Source organism: Leptodactylus fuscus, chromosome 8, assembly GCF_031893055.1.
Source record: "Leptodactylus fuscus isolate aLepFus1 chromosome 8, aLepFus1.hap2, whole genome shotgun sequence".
In the NCBI taxonomy this organism is placed as follows: domain Eukaryota; kingdom Metazoa; phylum Chordata; class Amphibia; order Anura; family Leptodactylidae; genus Leptodactylus; species Leptodactylus fuscus.
The window spans coordinates 50,341,551-50,366,061 of NC_134272.1; the positions used below are offsets into that span (position 1 = coordinate 50,341,551).

Genomic DNA, 24,511 nt, shown 5'->3' on the forward strand with positions numbered 1-24,511 from the left:
GATGGGATGTGTGTCATAAGTTCTATTCACAGAGGGTATCGTCAACCACCATATACAAGCTTCACAGAGTGGCTGATTGACTCTAGATATCAGACCGATATATGTATTAAAACATAACCTTTATTTAACATGCCATAGAGGCTAAAAACGACCCCCACCCACAACAGGCATTTACCCGTATATAGTGCAAAAACACAGACAGGGTATGATGGCTCCCCAGTCTATGATCACTAAGTGTATTCAATGACCCACAAGACCTATGTCTGCACAACTATACTTTATTAGCAAATTTATAGGTCAAAACTATAACATATGTAGACCCACTAGCATGAATAGTGCACTAATTAAACTGCCCTATTCAAGATAAATAATACGAGTGATAGAGACTCTATCGTCCCCTGCCTGTTCTAAAATACAAACTAGTGCTGTGTGTTGCACAACAATAAGGCAATATTGATGATCAGGCACACATACAAAGAGGCTAAAATAAAACATGCCCCTCCATTTATATTAGACCTGATGAAAAATAAACACCCAGTAAGTCTTATGCAACGGGCCGTATATGGAAGGCAACCTGATATATAGCTACCTCTCCAACCCCTCGGTGTGGTATAAGATGAAAACCTACACCCTGCAATTAGACAATAACTTTGTACCACTGAGCGTAAAAGATATAACTTCAGGAGCTATGCCCCCCTCCCGGGCCAGTGAATGTTAGCTATAGCCCAATGATAGGGGAAATGCTCCAGCCAGATTTCTGCAGGCTAACATTTAAAAAAAAAATAAAAAAAATTTCCCCTTTGTTTTGGCTCTTATTCAGACATGGCTCGGCTCAACGCGTTTCATCTGCTTCCCACAGACTCATCAAGAGCTGACTGAGCTATCATAAAGAAGATTACTGCCTTCCTACAATATCTAACACTGCCCACGATGTGCGGTTAAAACCACATTTCCCAAGGCACTAATGGTGTGCCCCAGTACTGGCAGAGTAGCTGACGTCTAGCCTCTATGCTCGCACAGATTTAAAGTGCCGAACCCTATGAGGCCACGCCCACCCAATCGCCGACGAGCCGGCCAGGCAACCAATCAGCCTCACCATCGCCTGACCAGCCACCCCGCCTCCTCGAAGGGGCGTGCCTCTATTCCCACACGAGTCAGCTGATGTAGGAATCATGTGACCGCTCCTGAAGGTTACCAGAGCCGGTCATAATAGACAGAAGAATCCCCATAAACCGTAAGACTAAACCCGAGATCCAAAAAAGCCATCTCCCCCCACCCCAGAGTGTAAACAAGAAACGGAACAACCCCAATGAGGCACCAACCACAGATCATCTGCCATACTGTTTCAATAGAGACTCAACACTATTAACCACGTACATACAAATTCCATAGGGACAATGTCGCACCTTCAAGCACCAACACCATTGGCGCATCTTCCATATCACAGTTTACCATCCCGAATCAGGCATGTATCAGGCATATACCGGGCACAATAACCAGCATACACCATCCCTCCTACAACTCAATCCTCTCCTGTACCAACTTAATATTGGGCACTACAAGCACCATGATGTCCACTACGAATCACAATCCAGGGAGGACCGAACCCAGTGGAGACAACAAACACCAGCTATCACCATACTGTGATATGGAAGATGCGCCAATGGTGTTGGTGCTTGAGGTGTCTTTAGTTTGTGCTTGAAGCTGTAGAAATTAGGAGTTAATCTGATTGTCCGGGGTAGAGCCTTCCATAGAAGTGGAATTCGGGAGAAGTCTTGTATACGAGCGTGGGAGGTTCTGATAATAGGGGATGTAAGTGTTAGGTCATTGAGGGAACAGAGAGCACGGGTTGGGCGGTAGACAGAGATGAAGGAGGAAATATAGAGAGGTGCAGCATTATGGAGAGCCTTGTGGATGAGAGTGATAACTTTATATTGTATTCTATAATTAATAGGCAGCCAATGTAGTGACTGGCACAGACCAGAGGCATCGCTGTAGCGTCTAGCCTGATAGATGAGCCTGGCCGCTGCATTCAGAATAGATTGTAGAGGGGAGAGTTTAGTGAGGGGAAGACCGGTTAGTAAGGAGTTACAGTAGTCAAGGCGAGAATGAATCAGAGAGATAATAAGTGTCTTTAGTGTATCTCTGGTAAGGAAAGGGCGTATTCTGGAGATGCTTTTGAGGTGGAGATGACATGAGTGTGCGAGTGACTGGATATGAGGGGGTGAAGGAAAGGTCTACGTCAAATGCAACCCCGAGGCAGCGGGCATACTGCCTAAGAGTTATAGTAAGGCCTGAAACTGCAATGGATATATCAGGGACAGATCTATTAGATGGTGTAAACAGCAGTAGTTCACCTTTGAGAATATACTGTATATGCAAAATGCAAAATGTGCTGCAGGCATAATGGGGCTTTAAAAGCAGAAAAACTGAAAGGACACCACAGCCAAAGAACAGACTCTGCACATTTTTCAACTTTTGATGACCTATCCTCACCAAAATCGACTCCCAGCACCCCTACCCTTCAGCACTCCCAAAACCAGGCATAGCTTTGTACATTGTGTAGTAGCCATGAATGGTACTACAGTTCTCCTACTCATTTGAATCGAAATGACAACCAGAAAGACAACCCAGAGTCTGGACTAGTGAACATCAGGACTGGTACCATCATTACAGTGTGCTGTAGACATACCAACACCATGTTTCAATAGAAACTGGAAGTAGCACTATATGAGGCACTGACATACAGAGGCTTGCTATGATTTCTATAATGTTAAAATGTGACTTACCTTTTCTTTCCCTAGAGCTTTGAGGTGCTCCAGTATCTGTCCAATCAGGGTGTCACACAGTTTGTTGATTTCTGCCAAGAATTTTGTATCTCCACCATACAGGTTATCATTGGAATCAACTAAAGAAATAGATGGGTCTATGTTATGGTCACATTCTGCATGCAGTGTAAGCACTGACACTATCTGGTAGAGAGTATGAAACCCTAGTCCACTGTAACCTGAATAGGTTCAATAGCCTGAAACAATTCATTTCTTAACAGATACATATAATAGATGAAGTTTTGCTTTTCTGATACATCGCTCAGAATCCTATGCATAGACCTATTTAATACATAACATTCTGGCTACCCACAGTCACCCCTAGAGGGAGCATGGGAGTACTGCAAGCTGATTATACATACTCGATAATAAACTATTAATCATTAACCTTCTAAGCCTGGATTCACACCAACTTTGGAGCTGTAGAATCCACTTACATTCGGCGGAGAGAAAAGTCCTCCTTTTAGTCTATGGGAGTCCGTGGATTTCTGCAGGTAACCTCTTTTTAAGTGGATAGGGACTATCGTTTGGGTCCTTGTGCAGATCTGAGCACTAGTGTGAACCTAGCGTAAGCTTTCCCTCCTTGCTGACTATGTCTGCAAGGATTGTGGATCACTATTAGAAAAATGGAGTTTCAATTGCAAGTTTCCTCACTACCTTCTATATCTACCTGGACTGATCCAGGAAAATAAGCTAATGGTTTAACAATTGTCTTTCTAGTATAATGGCCAATGTTTTGGCACATAATACCAGGTTTGCGTGCAATTTATTTTGCCACCACTTAATGCACTGGTAAATACGAGATGTATTGTTCAATGATTTCAGATTTTCCAGATAAGCACAATAGTAATGAAATCAAAATGAACTGGATTAGCAGAGAGCACCACTTCTATGTTAGGTTACAGGGCGATAAGCCAGATACAAAGGAGTTTATTTTGGGTTCCTCAGAGACATGCCAACTGTAAGCAACAGCTGCTGGAGAGCCCTGCCAAGTGCAAGGACTGGCACTGAAATACCCGATGAGCTTGGAGCATTGAAACTCAATGTCAATATCTACTGAGCGCTAACAACCAGAGCCTGTGTCTGCCACATCGTAGACGTGCACTTATCATATACATGGCTACATGAAGTCTGCAAGGTAAGCTATAAAGGGGGGCTTTCTCCCTCAAAGAATACAAATACTGTACAGGGGCTTCTCCACATGAGATCTTCTTTAAGAAACATAGTTAAGGGCCTCTAACTAGTAGTGCATACAGTATCTCTCTGACAAACTGAGACTGCTCATGTATTACACAGACGGCCTTTTTTTTTTAATTTAAGAGAACTTATTGTTTTCCTGGTTTGCAATTCAAGTCAATTATCAAAATTTCACATGTCATGTTAAAGAAAAAACATACCCAAAGGCTGAACATGTATAGGTGGGGGACTCTCCCTTTAAAAATAGGTTTTTACCTGAACAACAGTTCTCTAATGCCTGCTCTCCGCTGTTCTGGCTCATTGGCAGATAGTGGTTACATATGGAACCAATAGACCCCATTGGTGATAATAGGGTCCATCATTTTGAAACTGAAACCAACGGACAAAAAGTAGTGCGTGCAGGACTTTTTTTGTTTGCCGATTTCAGGCGGACATTGTGATTGAGTTTCCAACAAAGCTTCAAATGTAAACGTATCCTTAATTTGTTGCATTTAAAGAAAATAAATGTTGTTTGTATAAAGAAAAGTTTTTTAAAAATTCCAATATCCATTTACTTTCATTCACTCTGCTTACCTCTACTGGATAAAAACTAGACCTTAGGCCAGGTCATGTGATGGACACACGGGTGCACAGCTCATTACAGGGGAAATATCTGATTACTGTGCTGTGACTGTAACTAGCTGTGCACCTGTGTGTACATCACATGACCATGGACTGTCTATCACATGACCATGGACTGTCTATCACATGACCATGGACTGTCTATCACATAGCCATGGACTGACTTTTATCCACTAGAAGTCAACAAAGAATGACAGCAAGCAGAGATCTAGAAAACTGTGAGAAATTAAAACAGAAAGTATATTGGAAAAATGACAAACACTAACATATCTGTTAAATGTTACGGGTCCCATTGTATAAGAAAAACATTATAAAATTCCTAGTTTATGATTTTGTACAATGGCCCTCCATATAGGAAAGAGCAGACTGCTGTGCTGTGCTGTCCTTTCCATAATATGGGGCTTACATTTAACATATACTGGTAAATTTGTATTTTTTCCTGGTATGTACGTTACACCGCAAAAATGCAGTGTGTATTAAATCTTGCACACATGTTTGGGGAATGGTGTCTGTGTGAACTCTATAGTACTCTAAGAATGGTAATGATGGAGGCAGACATAATACAGAGGGGTGACCTGAAGAATACAAAGACTTATAAGAGCAGCTTACCCTTGTCTATGTGATAGAGATAGCTCTCTTGACTTAGGGCAGCCAGTAAGTGCAGGACACTGGTGTAGATTCGGACTTTGTCGTCACTGTTATCTTCCCAAGTGTAGTCTTCAATCACATTTAACAGGCCTCGCACCAGGAAGAGGACACCTTGCTCTGGGTGGTCCTGAAGACACAAGAGCACAGTACAGGTAAGGTTCTATAATGTGATCACATTACAATGGAAAAAAAAAAGAATAAAAATATCAAGCAGCAAAGATGTCAAAGGCTTATTACTTCTATATACTTCAGACATATGGCAACTATTTTGTAAGGCAGGATTCACATTTGCACACAGCTTTTTTTTGTCCACCAGTTTGAAACCTCATTACAGTCAATGAAGTTCGTCAGTCTCCTTGTGCAACTGCTATGATAGCGGCCTGCCTATCCGTCGTTTTGGGCCTCTGATGGACCAGAGTGACAAATAGCCAACGCTAATGTGAACTTAGCATAAGGGAGCATTCACACGATGTTATGCTCTGCTCATTCTGAACGTAAAATTCAGTTCAGGATAAGCGCGTAACAAGCAGCTCCCATTCATTTGAATGGGTGCCAGCATACGTGCGCTCCCCATTGAAATCAATGAGAGGCTTTTTTTATCTATTGCTTTCAATGTGATACGCGTGTATTACATTGAAAGAAATAGGGAAAAAAGCCTCCCATTGATTTCAATGGGTAGCGCGCGTATGTCGGCACTCATTCAAATGAATGGGAGCTGCTTGTTACGCGCTTATCCTGAACGAATTTTACGTTCAGAATGAGTGGAGCATAATATCGTGTGAATGCTCCCTAAGAGTGACCGCTCTCTGCTTCATTTAAGAACATTTCTGAGAGTTCGATGAATTGCCCCATCATGAATTAGCACTATATAATGGATACTCACAGGAACAACCAGCAATGTGGAGAAGAAGTTGCTAAGGAATTCCAGGAGAAAGGTTTCAGAAGAACGCATCTTTCCATCTATATTGATGGTCTTTGGCACCTCGGGGACAAGGCTGACGGCAGCTTTGAAGAAGGCATCCGCTATAGACCAGGATAAGGTCATAAGACAAGGTTACACAATACTAGTGTCATGTATAGTTATCAAATCTTATGACAATATTTTTTAAATTTATGAAAACAATATGAAGAAATTAGAATTTTTTAATTTTTTGTTCAGTGCCTCACATATTGTAGATGACAGCTTCACTCTCATGGTAGAGACAAGCTCAAAAGGATTGGATGACCAAGTTCTACTGAAGACAAAGGGGCAAAATGGTCACATTATTACTGTAATTCAACTAAAGTCCTAGCCAAAAATATATATGTGCAGTGTATTATGGGAAATAATGCAAGACTTGAAGATCCTACTGTCCGCAGTCAAGTCAGGGTCAGTACATCTTGCTCACTGATCTTTGTGCATCAGGGAGGGAAGTTAAGTGTTAAGTCGTGACAGTCAGCACACCGCCATTGGGAACGAAGATCTATTTGGCACGAGTTAGCATTGTGTTTCAACTTAGACCCCAATTCTATGCAATGACTATGCATCACAGCCTTGCGGGGCTGCCAAAGTACTGCTTACAACGAGACTGAGCCTTCATTGAGTTCAAAGAAAGACTTAAGGTGGTATCTGAGCAACTCTTGCATCTGTGTCCTCTTGAGAAGGTCCCCATTAAGCCACCAATGACAGACTCTGGTGCATGCATGACGGGCATTCAGATCTATCGTCACAGGCACATGATGCAATCATGTAATAGAGCCTATGGTGGCTCCAGGAGGAAAGCGCTAAAAAATAATGTATTCGGGTATGAATGTTGTGGGGGAGGGGTGAAAAGTAAATGATCTATCTGAGAAATGATTACTCCGCCACAGGATGTACATCGAGTACCTTCTAATAGTATACATAGAAGTAGCGACCGCCATATGGCAGGAAGAGGAAATGAGAATAGATGTCCCTGCTCTTTTCTTCAATTGAACAGGACAGTATCAAAATGGGTCTTCTGCGAGAGCGTAATGTCTGCCTTAAGGGGACATAACTCAGTAACAGTCATTCTCTACTTTGCATTCGAGTTGAATCCTTTAACATTTAAGGTGACTAACCCTAACCCATTAACCATATTGAAAGGAGATGTGAAATATACGAGTACAGTGAAAGGTTCCCTTTAATACCACGTTGCTACAAATGATAGTTTATGGCGCAAATAGAGCTTTAGTAAGTCACTAAGTTAAAAAAAAAAAAAAAATAGACAAAATTAGAGTTTCTGATGTTTTGTGCAGCTCAGTTGTGTATAAAGAGAACATGTATGGATAAACCAGACAGCAGTAAAACCTATAAGCGATAAGTGTATTTCTGAGTGATATCATGTGCCTGGTCAATGTCTATAGGTGCGGTCATAGACTCTGGAGAGAAATCACATGACGTCACTACTAATTTATCACAGCCGTCACATGAAAGCTGGATAGCAAAGAAATGCAGCTCACATGAAGCCAACATGGGTTATCATAAGGCAATCCTATCATGTATTTAGTGGTCACACCCGATCATCATTAGTCTTTAGGTCACCCAACAAGCCAATATGTAAACTGGATTACCAGACTGATGACCATGCACATAAGTGATCACAGACAGGCTATGTTCTTATATGAGCCAGTCAATGAGGCAGCACTACAGGGAAGAACAGGCACCAGTCACAGCCAGGCACTGGTACTTAAAGGCAATGTGTTGCTGGAAAATAAAACTTGTTTGAAAAAATAGTTTATGTTAAATATTATTTTTAATTTGGGGGGGGGGGGGTTGTTATGTTTTCAAAATGTTTTCATGTTATTATCTATATAAAAAAATTATTCTAAAAATCCTGCAGTTTAGATTTTGTCCACTAGGCATATGATATGCTGAGACCTCCTATTTTCTATAGGAGATTTCTTTGCAGCAGTACCTCACTTGTCAGCACATTTATGATCACAGCTATCATGAAAATGTAGATAAGACACAGAATCCACCAGTTACAATAGAGGATTTCACAGGTTATCTACTCCCCTCCCTATACAATAACCTCTGCACAGAGCATGCCTCAAAAACTCTTCCATAGAAGTGAATAGGGTCTAATCCAGACCATGATGTCAATGACCTTTGGTTCATATATAGGAAACAGGAAGTCACAATGTTTTAGGCTTAGTGGTAAAAGTTGGAATTGCAAGAATTTTAGGATTTTTTTTAAAATATAGATATTAGATATTAATTTAGATCATTAAAAAACCATCACCAAAATTTTACTGTTTAACGTGATTTAAACAATAGGTAATATTCTGGCGACACATTCCCTATACAGAACCCACAAGTGCCAAATAAGAGGAAACTAATATAGTAAATGACAAGATCGAGGTGAAGACCCATAGACCTTAATGAGTAAGCTCCAGATTATTGCTGCCAATGGCTATAACTATGCTGTAAAGCATATCACTAAATGCTGTTAACAGAACAGAAAAGAAACTCAGGCAACCATGTACAAAAAAATACAATTAAAAATAATCCTCAAAAAAATACACAGCTTAGAAAAGTGATATTTCACTGGTTTAAAAAATACAAAAAATTTAATATTTCCCTTTAACCCCTTGTACTCTGAGAGAATAGTTTGCAAAAGGGAGTGCACGACCCCATATATGTTGCAGTTTGCCTCCTTTTCTACTGTTTTTATATTTTGGTTTTACAATGCAAGCAAGATGTGTCTTATACTAGAATATACGATGAGTTACCGAGTGCAACAATTCTTTTACTGCAAATGTATATGAAGTACCTAGTGCATGTAGCTGCTCAGGTCACACATCATTAGATAATGGATGGGCAGGTAAAGCCTCACTTCACTACACCCGGCTGCTCTTGCAGTCAACCAGAAAAAAGGGTATTTTATGGAGTGAACGCAGCCATTGATAATGCTGCTCTATGAGTGTCTGAACATACTGTATGTATACTGTGCAAGAACAACTCTGCACGGCCATCACAAATGACAAATCAATTTTTCCTAAAGAAACAGAAATACAAGTGCTCCATGCACAGACTGTCAGAAATGGCCTCAAGTTTAAAGAGCATAAAGAAGAGTCCTGCTTGTGTTTCCTTGTCCAGCTGGTTGGTATCCATTTCACCTTTTTTAATTTCCCCCAAAAGATAAAGGAAATTAAGAATTGAAAGCTCACAGACAATAAGTTTTGGGATCATAACAATAGTCTAACACAACCTAAAGCAGTAGAGATATCCTGCCTAGATATCCTGTCCTCCTGTGTAATAAGGCTTACAATAGTAAAGGGGTTTCCGCCTGTGTAATAAGGCTTACTAAGGCTTATTCTGGGATTTGGAGTCCAGTAGGTGGTCCTTTAGTTAACTCTTTAAGCACACTTATAGGATGTCAATCACAGACAATGACCACCCCTTTACAGCTCAGCTCCTCCTACTCTTCTATGTTCTCATTTAGGTTCAGATGTAATAATATACAGCAGGAAGCAAGACCTCATAGTACAACGTAGCATCACAGACAGGGGTAATAGACACACAACATCTGACTTTGCAGGTTTTTTATTGTTCCTTTATAATAACTGGTTAAAAAAAATGCTCGCCTCTAAATTCTTTTGTCCTAAGCAGAACATAACATCAGGTCCAACACAAAGAAAGCTGCAATTGTGATGGACTTCCAAAGCCCAGAGTCAGCTCCCTGCGTCAGCTCATTTACACCAGCCGCTGGAACCTACTGGGACGATGAGAGTAAATCCAACCGATGACTGAGGGGGACACAGCTTTCTATCAAATAACAGCAATTTTAGGATTACCAAAACTTTTAATAGACAAGATAATTCCACACTTCTGTTAGTTTCTGAAGTTTATATAAGGTGCGGTAAACTTTTCTGTATTCCCATGCTCAAACATATGAGATAAATACTCAGAGGCAGAGATCTCCTACCTGTGGCGCTACAGCTCTTGTAAAACTACAACTCCCAGCACGTCCTTATAACCAAAGGTTGTCAAGGCGTGCAGTAAATTGTAGTTTTTCAGCAGCTGGAGCATCACAGGTTGGAGAATATCACTCTAAAAGAATAATGGTTACACTTCAGATACACAGGATTGAGTTTTATCTTTCAATACTGTGAAGAGAAGGAAGCAGCAGATTATCCCCTGTGGGTATAAAAGCCTAAAATTGTTCTGTGGAGCCTAAGCTTAGTAGGTGACCGTATTGATTTCCTTAAATGGAATCATAGCAGAAATAACTTGAAAAGATAAAGGTGCATTCTGATTTACCGGGTCACATAAAGTCACAGGATTGTATTATTGTGTTCCATGTACGGTTCTTTCTAGTGAAAACAAATCTTGTTCTGACGTATTCATGTTCAATTACCGCTTGCCTAAAAAAGATCTATCAACCCTGTAAATATTGTAGAAGTCACATACATAAAGCATTTAAACCAAAAGCATTTGTGACCTGCATGGATGACCTTAAAGGGGTTGTCCACGATATTTTAGAAAAGCAGCAGGAGGATGGAGAGGGTGAAAAAAAAACAAACCAGACACATTCGCTTGTCCCCACTGCTCCGGTGTCCCAAGCCGCTGTCCCGATGGTCCATTCCATTTGGATGAACACAAAGCAGATCTTATCCTGCTCAGTGTCATCAGAGCAGAATGGATTGGAAGCCCCTACAGAGGCTAGTACATCAAAGAAAGCACTTGGATGTCAATGTTAGTGCATTCTGCCTCAAAATTAACCCCATCTTGAATGGCACACTTGTTCATGTGCATGGGGTCTTAAAACGCTGCCCGGTAAGGATATAACCTGAGCTACAGTACACTTGCACTGAAATAAACAGGAGTAGCTACTCTATAAATATGTACTTACATGTAAACACCTGTAAGATAACGTGTACTATTCTAATAGGACATAAGGATATCAAAGGAAAGGGGTCCCACTCTTGCAAACTCAGTGTCACTGTATAGGTGGTAAATGCTACATCGGCTGGGATTGCCACCAACAGAACTATGTTTCCCCCAGCGGCAAGTCTTTGGCTAGGAGGAGCATGACAGCGGCAGTCCTACTGCTCCATTCAGAGCCCATAAAACAGATCGCCCCAGTGAGCCAAAATGAACAGCTGCATGGTTGGAAAAGCAAGACAATCTGAAATAAGATGGTTGCTTTTGTAGCTACTATCTCTACTGCAGTGGTTTCTCCCCCATTTGGCTGCATGGCTGATTATTGGCAGCACTGTCCAGATTACACAAGGTGATGTGCTGCCCATAATCTGCATCTTATACACTGCATGAGAGCTGCAATAAGATAACCAGCTACCATTCGCTCTTTAGTCAGCTGATCGCAGCTCTATTAGACAGGGCTATAAATAACAACAAGTATTCCTATCTCTTTGCTGATAACAGCCTTGAATATTGGGTTCTCTAGTAGGACCTTAAGGAGCAGTTTTAGAGAAGAGACAACCCCATTAAGTAATAAGTAGGACTGGTCCTTCTTAAGCTCACCTTGGGAAAGGCACTGATTTGCAAGAGCCACTTGGCCAGAATGCAAGTACAGGTTGAGTCGGGTGAAGATACTGGTCAGAGAAGGAATGGTGATAAAGCAGAAGGCAACACAAGCCTGAAACAAACAAAATGATATGTAGGCATATTTCCATTTCATAAGAAACCACAATTATCAAACAGGGGAGCTACCATATGTCAATATAGTAATATATTACAAGAAACCTAAGGAATAGAAAGAAACAAACACCCAGAAATGAAGAAATACAAGTAAACAAATAGTTAAAAACAAATAAGAATAATAAAAAAAAAACAGGCTTACATAGTGAATGCTTACAAGGACTGTCTTTGCTTGGAATCCCCTGGATAAGCCAGAGCGGTTTCCGCCCTTAAGGGCTGAAATGTCGGACTGGTCACCTACTATATGAACATATACCCCATGCTCCCATTTCCCCCTTCTTGTGTATTTTACTCCAGGGATGTCCCCTGCCTGGATAAACAAGTGTAAGCACAGAGATTCTGTAGGAGTATACACAAAATAGTCTACATGCACCATGTGAACCACAGATGTCAATGCAAACTTCAAGAGTTTCCCATTCAATGAAGAGTAGGGCAAGACTTGAAAGAATAGCCACAATAATACAGTCAATACTGTATACCAGTAGGAAATCAAGACGCATGGGCTACAGGAGCAAACAAGCTGAAAATAAAGTTTAAAGGGGTTGTCCCAAGGTTGAAACTTGGAATAGGCAATAAGTGTGTGACTGGTGGGAGTCCAACCACTGCGATCCCCAATAATAACAAGAATGAGGATCCCCATTTCCCATTTTAATGGAGCAGGAATCGAGCATGTGCACTGCTCTATCCATTTCTATGGACTGTATTGGCTATTTTTGACAATCCAGACTCTGAATGGTGCAGCAGCACAAGTTTGTCTTCATTTATATTTATAAGGGATTAATATAGCGACACTCACCCTGACAAATGAGGCGGTTTTCCTTGAATGATTTCCTTTCATCACTTTCTTGGTTTCCATGGCCAAATGATTCACACTCTAGAAAATAAAGATGGTGACTATTAAATACAGATCTTACTAGCCTCTCAGAGATGCTCTGGTATTATTCCAGATTTCCTCTTTAGGCTGAGGCCCCACAATGCAGAAAAGCTGTTTTTTTATGTTGTAGATTTTTCATCATAATACGTTTCACTTCTGCTAAATTCACAAAAGCCCAAGCACATTGTCACACAGTTGTATAGTGATTATGCTTAGTATCGGAGCTCAGCCTATTCACTTCAATGAGACCAAACTGTGAATAGCCCATGTGACTGATGACTGTGAAGGCCACTTCAAACAGCTGATCTGTGTGGGTCCTGTGCATCGGACCCCTACAGATCCTCCATTGATGATGTATTAAGGAAAACCCCTTTATGTACCAATATTTCAGTTACAAATGCTGCCTATTTCACGACTTTGTAATGTTTTCTATTTTACGCCCTTGTGAATATTGAACTTCTGCTGATTGTGTGTTGTTTTAATTCCATATACTCTGTAAGTGACAGTTCTCACGATTTCTGTATTGTTATCACTTTTTGAAAATAAATAAAACTTTTGAATAAAAAAAATATATATATATTTCAGTTACTGCACGCAACGCACACACACACATATATATATATATATATATATATATATATATATATACACACACAATATACACACACACAGTATATACTCTATATAAGCCGAATTTTTAAACAGTTTTTGTGCTGAAAAAGCCCCCCTCGGCTTATACTCGAGTCAAGCAAGAAAAAAAAAAATGGGGGGGGGGGGGGGGTCTATGACCAGCCGCAATAGTAATGTATAGAATCTCCCGTAAAATAGTGGAAAAAAAAGAAGCTTTAAAAAAAAATATAACAAAAAAAAAAAAAAAGTTCTAAATCCCTCCTTTCCATAGAATACCTATAAAAGTGGAAAGTTAATGTGAAACACATACACACTAGGTATCCCTGTGTCTGAAAGAGCCCGGTCTACTGAATATAGGGTATCTGCAGTGCTTCCATTCCGTCGAGAAGGGGTCAAATAGGAGCACTGCAGATACCCTTTAGTCAGCCAGGCTGAATTCCACGTGGGGGGGGGAGAACAGTCATCAAGCTCTGGGAAGGGGCAGACAGACAACCAAAACACCCCCTCCCCTTTCCCAGCACCTACTGCACCCAAAAACCATTTTAAGTTTTGAAATTTCCCAGTAGCTGCTGCATCTTTCCCCCTAGGCTTATACTCGAGTCAATACGTTTTCCCAGTTTTTTGTGGTAAAATTAGGGGCCTTGGCTTATACTCGGTAAAATACGGTAATAAAGGTAGATAAAACCAAAATGATGATATTAAACTTAAACAGCTGGCTGCTGGAAAGTTTCGTGTTGCAGAGAAGATAAGAGCAGCATAATAGGAGCGCCGCACGCTATCCTCGGGAGTAATAAGTAATCTGTAACATACACTGAGAGTTATGTGCTGCGTCATTGCGCTTCAGAGCAGAAACGTCCCCTTGTGAACACAACTCACATGAATTAACTGGACAAGAACAGGCTCCAGATTGCAGAAGAGCGCCCTGGCCTCTACATAGAAACTGAGCTGTTGTTCGAAGTCACGCCCAAAGGAGACCTGAGAATTAAACAGAAAGTCAGTGCCAGGTCTGATGTCACGCAGATAGAATTAGAGCCTACAACAACTCAAATAGTAAAGAATTCCATGAGGCAACAGGATATATTTCTGCAGCTGGCACCATATCAATACACTATGTAATAAGGACGTAACGAATGCCGATATGATCCCCAACAAATAAGTTCCCAAATGACTGATCCCCATATTTTGTTCTAAAGCTTCAATAACGTCCAGGCTTTTACTTCATGCCAATAGGAAATTATAGTAAAGCATAGAAACTTTCACTAGAACTGGTGACTTATGATAAAACACAGCGCCACCTACTGATCCACCACTGAATCATTTCTCACTCTGGAGTCCTTGTAATGAGAACGTATTACAAGGAGATTTATAGGTGGACCCATGCCTCCTCAGCAAAATATCATGTTTGTGGATCTTGGTGTATATCCCTAACCCAGCACTGTATACACAGCTATGCACTTAAATTGCTGCTATATACTACTAAAGGCCTCATGGACATCACCATAGTTTATTATCTGCAATTTTTCAATTGCAGATAATATACAGATCTATTCTTTTCTATGGGTCCATACACGCAACCATAGTTTTTGCGGGTGTGTCCAAGCCGTTCTATTTTCACTGACCCATACCCAAAATCTTAAAAATTAGATTCCTATTTTATAAACTGGGTGAAATCTCTAACTTCATGTTACCCTCATAGAATTAGTCTATAGTAATAGTAACCCTTCATGGGGAAGCAATAATTTACCCACCATTCTTATGAACCCATTAATGAGGTGCGCCAGCGTCCTCTTCTCATCCTCCAGGGTCAGGGCACTGCACAAATATAACAGTAACATGTATCTATAGTCCCAAGCATCTCATATTGTGTGATAAATGGACACATGGGAAAAAACCATCCATTAAATTAGATTAACAGTTAATTATCTTGACTGTATGCCTGCACTTTGATGCAAAAAATTAAGTTCACTATGTCACTAACTGACCCTAAGTGTTTGGTTTTTTTTTAAACTTTTTTATGTTTTGGACTGATCAAAGAAAGAAAACTAAGTTATAGAACAGTAAGAAAAAAAAGGGAGGATAGAGGAATGAAAAATCTCCAGCGTCCAGAAGTCCTTCCTATATTGTAAGGGGTGAGAACAAATCAAGAGATCCTTTACTCTTAAGCAAGCATGTGTACAACCTGCACAAGCCATGCAGACAAAAAGCTCATTACTAAAGCACTAAAATTAGCTTGCTACCCTTATGTGTACTGGTGTCATTAAAAGTGATTTTTGAAACATTTTTAAGTGATTTTATATGGCTGCTAGTGGGAAAGTGAAAAAACAAGTACTCACCAGACCCCAGGCCTCCTCCAGCAGCAGAAGGTCCATTCGTTTGTATACAGGCCCCCAGGTTGGTTGTACCTGGTGATCATCTGGCACAATCACAGGCCTCAGTGGTAAACTCTTCACAAATGGCACATCACAGCAATCACATGCTGTTAGTGTAGAGGTCACCACTGAGGCCTATGACTGCCTGCAACGGTCCTCTGGCACAATAGGAACGTCTCTGGTAACATCAGCCAAGGGACCTATATACAGAAGAATCGGGCTCACGGCATCAGAAATGGAGGCATAGGGAGAGGTGAGTAATGTATGTTATGTCTATAGGCCCACTAGCAGCAGTATTAAATAATAAAATGATCTCAGAATACACCTTTAAGGATTTTTTTCCCCAAATGAATTAGAATATAAGACTGATCACTGAAGTAAATGTAACCCAAGTGCAAGAGAAGGAAAGTCTTACTTCACAGAGTCATGCATGGTCTTACAGACATGAAGGAGAGCATTCAGTATGACTGGATCCTTGGTCACTTCCTGCTGATGTCTATACGGGGAAAAACAAATCATATCAGAACCTACAATACCCAACAAGAACAACTGATGCTACAGAGAACAAGTATTCTGACATTACTAGCCAAATGTAGTTAGACTGTAGATGGCAGAGGAAGAAGGATCAGGCATGTTGAATACATTATGACCGATGTTTTGATGTACCTGGCAACGACATATTTTCCACTCCATTAGGTGTAAACTTCTATATGTGTAGGGGGATATAAGTGAAGTATCTGTTGAGGTCCTGGGGTCAGTAGGCATACTGCTATCAAATATCTATGGTGTGTGGGCACTTAATACAGTATAACAGGGGTCCTCAAACTGCGGTCCGAGGGCCACATGCGGCCCACCAAGCACTTCTGTCTGGCCCCGCCGACAACACCGGCAGGTGTGCATTTATAATGAAGCTCCTGGGGAGCTCGGGCCAGGCCATGGAGCCTACTTCACTTTACCTATTGGAGGGCACCGCTCTTGATGTCTGTTCGACCTGCTCTGCCTCCGGCCCACTGTTTAAAAAGTTTGAGGACCCCTGCAGTATACAGTTACTACTTGTGAGCACTCCTGAGGTAAAACACTCACTCACTCAGTGTTGGAATGTCCACCACAAATTTAGGACCCATATAGAAAGCTATATAGAAGATATATACAGAGTAGTGGCCTGGGGACATAAAACTGCTCTCTCTATAAACAGGGCCCAATGCATCTCATATCTAATTTCCTGCCGTGAGTTAGGTACTACATGGGATTGTTCATCATGAGGCCACATTATGGCTCCGATGAGAGAAAGGTGCCCCAGACACATGGTTTGCTGCCAAACTTGTGATAGAAAACCCAAAGTGAAAATTTTGAGGAGATGATGGTTTAGAAATCTCAACCAAGAAATCTACTAAAATACTAACTTGATAAACGCCTCCATGATACATTTGCAAACTTCCACTCTTACACTTTCTTTCTGGAACATATCCATAAATGGCAGGAATTTCTCCTGGAACCAAAATGTTCAAGTTTAATAGGACTCTTTATAAATGATTATACTATACAAACATAATAATACTTACCACAGAGAAGAGGACGGAGAAGTCATGAAAATGTGCAATGACTTTGGTAATGATGGACTGAAGCTGGAGAAAAAATCATCAAAAATGACAAATTAACAAACAATTTAAAGGTAAAAGACTAAAAAGCATCATGCAAGCTGCCGAGATAGTAAAGGGGGGGATTAAGACCAACATCTACTAGTCAAGATGGACAATAGGTATAAAGAGTGTCATTCAGAACCCAAATGCCCATACAGTGATTAAAGAGCTTGATTAAAGACCCAAAAATGGAAGTGGGTCTTCAGTTTGGTTGTATTGTAAGAGGGGTCCCAGGCAGGGAGAAAAAAATAAGCATGCCCAAGGACCCACATGGCTTTGTGCCACACAGATGGAACTGGATTGTCAATTCCCTTCAATCACCATGTAATGTGTGACCGTAGCACAGACAGACAAACGGCCATACTGCAATGTACATAGTATGAATCAGCTCTAAAACCAACAATACTACTGACAGCTGACACATAGCAGGCACAGATATGTTATATGTATAGAAGGATAATTTCCATAAAAGTGCAGATTCCCCCCACGGAGAACTTTTCGGCCACCCATAAGAGCACAGTTAAGACTTTGCATGAAAACAATTCTTACTTACAGCAGTAACTACTTTTTAACAAATGTAGTTAATGGACAAAACTCTAAATATTACCTGTGGATAGGCGTCTTCAAATGCCCTATCCGGGGTCATGTGTTTAATAACATCAGCCAGGATTGTGTTCACTTCTCTTTTCTGCAAAAACATAAGGTATAAAACATCACAGCCAACGGTATATGCCCAGCTGAGTGCCCAAAGCAAAATGTTACATGGGCCTCCCACCATATGTATTCATTACATATGCTACAAATGTCTGACTGCTGGATTCACAGGCAGGCAATATTTGGCCTAAAAAGGCTGACAATCATCCAATGAACGAGTGTTCGAAGGTTCATCAGACGATCGGCTGATTTTGGCAGGATCAAAAAATAAATAAATTGTTTATCAGCAGTACATCATCCTGTTTAATAAGGGCTCTACAGCCGACAAACAATGAAAGTATTTCCTGGGGAAAGATCGTTCCTCCTGCATGTGCTCTGTATCAGCCTGTGTAATAAGGCTGGGGCAGAACAAACACTGATCAGCAGGTTTCGTAGCCGATCAGAGCTCATTATAAAAAAAAAATAATTTAGTGTAATACCACTATAAGGCCAAATGTTGCTTAAATGCAGCTTTTTTTGTTGCAGTTTTTTGAAAACCAAAAATGGCTACAAAAGAAATGGGAAATATATAGGATGCTCTTAGACTTCTACCTTCTCCTCAATCCACTCATGGCTTTGGCTCAAAAAAACGCAGCAAAATCTGCAACAAAAAAAAGCTGCGTTTCCACAACGTGGGGCCTTAGCCTAAGTCAGAGTTTCTCAATCTTTTCAAGCTAAGTACCCCCTAGTGAGCAAGTGTCCCAACCAATTACCCCCAAAGTTAACAAAATAAGGGTTAGTTTGGAGACTCCATCAACAGTTCTGTAACGTTCCTCTCAGTGCCTCCATATGTAGTATTAAGTTCTCCTCAGTGTCAAAACACTCAATGTAATTGCCCCTTCAACATCCTCATATGTAGTAAAATGGTCCCTCTTAGTGCCCCCCCATGTGCCCCCACATGCTGGTGATTGGGAGCCCCACTGTGCAGAAATAACTAAAGCAGTTCTCCTTCATTCTCAGAATCGATCGTGGAGGGGGTTAAATAAATCACTCACCGTGAAATGCCTGCAAGTATATTCAACCCATACTTCTGCACAGTTAATGTAATCCTGCAAACAAACATCAGAAATAAAACAGTAAAGAACACATTAATATATATATATCTGTACTGTGGTGAGTAGAGGCAGTATTTTTAGACTAGCTCAGTCTACAGGACTACACCCAGCTAGCTCAGACTAGCACAGTGAATAGAGAGGGTTTATCACTATCTGTTTGAAAGACAGAAAATTCTTCCAAACACTTGGCTGTGGAACCCAGGGCCCAGGGTGTAAATCCTTAGGATAGGCCATAAAAATTGTTGGGCCGACAGATGGCCCCCATACAGATCAGCTATTTGGAGATGTCTCCTATCTGTGCACTAAACAGTGTGCAAAACCAGAAGCAGTTGGCACTGTACAGGGCACAGAGCTATCTAGCTCCGTACGCTGTATACTACAAAGACCAGAGACACCGCCCAAACATCCAGCTGTTTGTCCCCCACAAGTCAGATATTTATAATACAGAAATCATGGACCAGCCCTTTAATTTTGTACCAAAACTTGGTATAGAATCCCCTGATAAGTATTAAATATCATTCTAGGCTTGTCACAATCTAAGAATAGCTCTGGCTGTCATATGTATCCATAATCCAGGGTATGCGGGCCGCTCATGTGCTAGAGGAATAATGAGCTGTGTGTATGGAGAAGGCTGGCCAGAAGACTCAGCCCCATTCACACTGCAGTACAGAAATACAATACCTGAGGGACCTTCAACTTGGTGATCACTTTCCATGCTTCATTTAAAATCTGGAGTCTGTCATTCTCAGGAGGGTCAGCTAAAGCCAAGTTGAGTCCCAAGGAGCGGAATAGTAGATGCTGAAAAACAGAAACTGTACTCATTACTTATTAATCCAGGATTAGGTCCATGGAGACACATGAATCAGAAATAGTTCAAAGGCACAAAACTTCCTAAAATTATATATGCCGCTAGACTGAAATGCCCTTAAAATGTCATAATGAAGAATTAATGTAATTAAAAATCATCTTCAGTTTGCAGTTTACAATGCTGACCTATATGAAGAGGCTGTTCCTGAAGAAGATGGAGGCGGCGCTGGAGAGTTCTCTCGCAGCATTGGGGATGCCTCCACTGCTGTTTGAGTGCTGGGGTCCGCCCCCAGTGCTGTGAGAAAACTCATTTGCATATCAACAAAAAGCGGGATTTCTACCGAACAGCGGCGCGGAGAAGACATCTAAAGGTCGGAGAAGAATAGCCTTTCTTAAGGCTATTCCTACGTGTTAGTCATAAAAAAAATTGCGTTTTAATGATAGGATCCCACATTTCAGAAATGCAGCTTTTTTTTTTTTTCTGATTTTTTTCTTATAAGCCAAAGCGAGGAGTGGATTGAGCAAAATGTAGACTTATAAGCACTTCCTATATATTTCCCATGATTTTGTTGCCAGCCTTAGCCTTTTTCTGTTGCAGTAAAATCTCCAACAAAAAAAAAATGTTATATGCTATAGTTTAGTTTTTCTACAGCTCCAAACCCCTCAAAATCAAGTTTATACAGCTGTCATAGAATTCCATTGTCAGTCAGTATGCCATGCTATTCATTAGTGCTGACTGCAGGCTGATACGATTTTGAGGGGTTTGCTCCCGTGGACTTAGCCCCTCCCCCCCCCTCCCTGAGAGCAGGCAGCTAGTCACTTGGGAAATGAGCAGATAATCCCAAGGGCCATAGAAGTGCAGTGTCAACAATGAAGTGAATAAATTAAGATAGTGGACAAACAAAGCAGTTTTGCTGAAGCAGTGTATTTAGGAAAAGTCTTAAATCCACATTAACAAGCAGTATAGATAGGATCCTTGTGATGGGACAACCCCTTTAATGAAATGACTCCGAACAAAAAATAGATTTTATCTAGTTAAAGGGAATGTCCAGGACCTGAAGGTAATTGATACTGATGACCTATCCACAGGATAGGACAATGATGACAATGTGTTTAACAGGCACTAATCAACAAAACAGCATGATGATCAGCACTTGCTTAGCCCCAAGTACATGGAGCAATAGTTGGGGCAGTATGTACCATTGACCAGGCACATACAGTTTCATTATGTCAGCGTTCCTGTTCACAAAGGGCAAGATCCTACCGACAAGCAATAATATTTTATGCTGCATACCGTAGAAGATTCAGTCATCCAGAAAACTAGCGCTTGCTTGTTTGTTCGCTGATTTTACATGGGACCATAACTGGGCAAAAGAGCTTCCAAAGCACTCATTCCTAATAATCAGCCCATATAATAGGGCCTTTAGCCACCACTACTGCTTTACAGTGCGGGGGATAAGGTTTCTAAACCTATCCCTATACCAATTTTGTATTCCTACATCTAAATTAGTCATGCTGGCCACACCTTTCTGCCTTGAATGAACTTTCTTCGGAAAGGATACATGATCACAAGTCAGCTTCCGTTGCATCGAACACATATGAAGATGAAGACAAGGCCACTACAACTCTCTTCAATGCACACGTGCCAGATCTCATTGGAGCTTGGCTTGATGTATTATGGCGAGAGGGATGTCAGACAAACCACAAAGGGACTGGCCAATGAAAACATTCAGGAGAGTGGCGCCACCTCTGTGGCTATTGAAGCTTAATCTATATATGGTGCCAAGTTTAAAACTTCTTTTTATAGAAACACAAAAAATACAAATTTGGAGCAGGAACAAGTTTAGAAACATATGCCTATACTACTTGAGTACAGTATTTGAGTGGGGATCTTTATAAGGAGTATCACTGAAGGCAAGATATTGTAAGGTTCGCCAGGGATGAGTGTGGAAGTTCTTGAGTTAACATAATGTGTAAAATGCTGGCAGTAGAAAATGTATGAGGTAATTCAGCTAAATAATTGGTAATATAAAAATCTGCACTGATGCGAGTCATAAGTGGAGTTACCTTAGGGAAGCCGGCCTCGTCACATTCCTTAATCATCCCAATGAAGTCCATTGATCTGGCAGCAATAAACTCTGCTCTGAAAGCCGACATCACTGAATTTAGGAGAAGAGCACTGAGAAGAGGAAAAACAGAACATGTCCTGAAAATCCACACATATTAAAGGGGTCTTACACATTTATCTACTGAGAAGAGAAACATTCTCATTGAACAAGATTAACTGGTGCAATAACTGGGTCATTTTGGCCTATAATTTTTCCCTCCCTGTTTCCTGAAGATCAAAACTTTATTTTTTTTTTGTTTGGTGCAGGTTTACGGCACTGTATTTTTTCAGGATGAGTTGTATTTTTTTTCTTGGTGCCATATTGTGCTACATATACAGTATATTAACATTTTAATCATTTTTATTATAGAACAAAGCCATGCCACTGCACATTGTATTACTGTTTTTTTAATGTTGTAATATAATGTTACACATTTATTGCACAGGTTGTTACTTTTGTGTTAATAAAAGATAAGCCCATATTTTATGCATTTTAGGGCAGCATATTGTAGCTACATGTCCACACCGGTTGTGCTGTATGACTACTAGGAGCTCTATAAGAATACAACGGACACAGTGTATGAGTCCATTTATTCAAAAGGGAAGTGGTCCCTCCACTTCTCCCCATCCCATCTCTCCTCTGCTGCTGAGTACATGCACATCAATGTCAACCACCATTCTGAGGTGGTTCTCTACAGAAATACAATAAATATGTCCAAATAACAGGGAAAATGGTTAAGCAGTCCTAAAGTCTTCTATTGGACGCTCAGCAGTTCACCCACACTAGATATAAACCCTACTCGTGTTACTAGGATTCCCTTTGATGTGATGAAATGAAGGGGTCCTCACCCCACAAATGAAGGGGTGATGAAATGAAGGGGTCCCCTTCTCACCCTTTCCCTTTCTATGGTGCAGTAATTGTTGTTTGTCACATGTGAAAACCTAAATAGCAGAGATCCGGATTTTCTTCAGGTTCCGCCCTTAGCGCAGAACTTTGGCAGTCTAGGACTGTCCTGCTTGCCAGTTGTGACAAATACTATTGTTGTGAAATAGAGAAGGTTAAGAGGTTTAGGCCATCTCATTCATTAATACGGAAACTCTCCAAATACTTTGTTCCTTATCCTTCAGGACCCCGTTCATGTTCAGATATATGCCTGGCCTTGCAGTCTTCCACAGGACACCCGTACATTATACAGAATGGGTGTCTCTGCTTAGTGTTATATACTGTCAGATCACTGACTTGTGCGTCCTAGGTCTGAGGAGTGACGTTTTATAACACTGGCAGAGCGAGACCGCAAGCCTATGTGCACATATAAATACATACTAGACTTTAGATACAGGTTTGTATAAAACCCCACCCTAGTTCAACCAAAAAAGCCAGAAATGGCACAAATGCCCCTTGTTCATTAAGATCACTGTAAAGTCTGCCCCTTCACTGAAGTGAAAAATTGGACTAATATAGAAATAGAAAAGTGGAATTTGTCGCTTACTTGTTTCCTAGTTTCTTGCACCGCTCCATCATTTCAGTCAGTAGAGACTACCAAGTAAATGAGAAGGATGAGAAGTGAACACTACATCTGTCATTATTACACAAAGTGAAAGCTTAACCCATTCCACATATATACAGGATGATAAAACTTTCTTTATTGTAAAACCGTGCATCAAATCTGACCAAGGATAAGGACAATATTGCTTTTCCTAAGTGAAAATTGTTGTATTCTATGACTTTCTTTGGAGCACATGACACCACTGTGACCCTGTTCCTTCCTGTTCTCAGAATGGATCCCAATTCCTGTTTCCCTGTGCACTTCAGCGCAGGCTTCCTGCGCCCTCTGCCGTATGACTGTTCCTTTCTGCCATCATCGTGGACGATCTCTGCAGCGTGTGTATCTGTGACACTCCATCTCCTTGTTACCCATCATGGAAGATAGGCATCATGGGACACCTAGTAGCAACTTTACAGTCTGAGGTTGTATTACCACCCTGACTGAACTGTTTCAGCTGCAAGGTTTAGCTTCTACACCCATAAAGGAAAACTACTCAAAATGGCAGATAGGCCAAGAAAAAATGGCTGCGGCAAAATATCATTAAAAGTCTTGTTACTTAATATAATTATTATTTTTGATAACTCTGTACAGGAAGAAATATTAAAAGCATTGTTTATAGAGACTGAACATAATCCATCTCACACTTACATCCGGAGCACGATATGCAATGCAGCGCAGCATCCAGTCTATGGCCGGAGAGTACAGGGTAAGGTATATAGGAATCTCCACAGCTTGTACCGCCAGCTGGTTCTGTACCGTATCACTGTGAATCTGAACAGGTTACTGCAATATTAGTCTAAGCTATGGTATTACAGTGATGTGAGAACATAA

General features: G+C 40.8%; 1 protein-coding gene across 1 annotated transcript in view; it reads right to left on the reverse strand.

The window, feature by feature from the left end:
* The window catches only part of VPS35L (VPS35 endosomal protein sorting factor like), a 46,863-nt gene that overhangs the window by 6,588 nt on the left and 15,764 nt on the right, over nucleotides 1-24,511 (reverse strand). The window contains exons 14-29 of the mRNA XM_075285776.1: nucleotides 24,329-24,451; nucleotides 23,624-23,670; nucleotides 22,094-22,205; nucleotides 19,901-20,017; nucleotides 19,160-19,213; nucleotides 18,079-18,159; nucleotides 17,394-17,456; nucleotides 17,235-17,320; nucleotides 16,247-16,327; nucleotides 15,211-15,274; nucleotides 14,339-14,437; nucleotides 12,755-12,832; nucleotides 11,782-11,896; nucleotides 6,178-6,317; nucleotides 5,256-5,421; nucleotides 2,790-2,908 (exon numbers count right to left, since the gene is read on the reverse strand). Of these exons, the coding sequence (XP_075141877.1) occupies nucleotides 2,790-2,908; nucleotides 5,256-5,421; nucleotides 6,178-6,317; nucleotides 11,782-11,896; nucleotides 12,755-12,832; nucleotides 14,339-14,437; nucleotides 15,211-15,274; nucleotides 16,247-16,327; nucleotides 17,235-17,320; nucleotides 17,394-17,456; nucleotides 18,079-18,159; nucleotides 19,160-19,213; nucleotides 19,901-20,017; nucleotides 22,094-22,205; nucleotides 23,624-23,670; nucleotides 24,329-24,451 (1,545 nt within the window). The remainder of the gene's footprint in view (nucleotides 1-2,789; nucleotides 2,909-5,255; nucleotides 5,422-6,177; nucleotides 6,318-11,781; nucleotides 11,897-12,754; nucleotides 12,833-14,338; nucleotides 14,438-15,210; nucleotides 15,275-16,246; nucleotides 16,328-17,234; nucleotides 17,321-17,393; nucleotides 17,457-18,078; nucleotides 18,160-19,159; nucleotides 19,214-19,900; nucleotides 20,018-22,093; nucleotides 22,206-23,623; nucleotides 23,671-24,328; nucleotides 24,452-24,511) is intronic.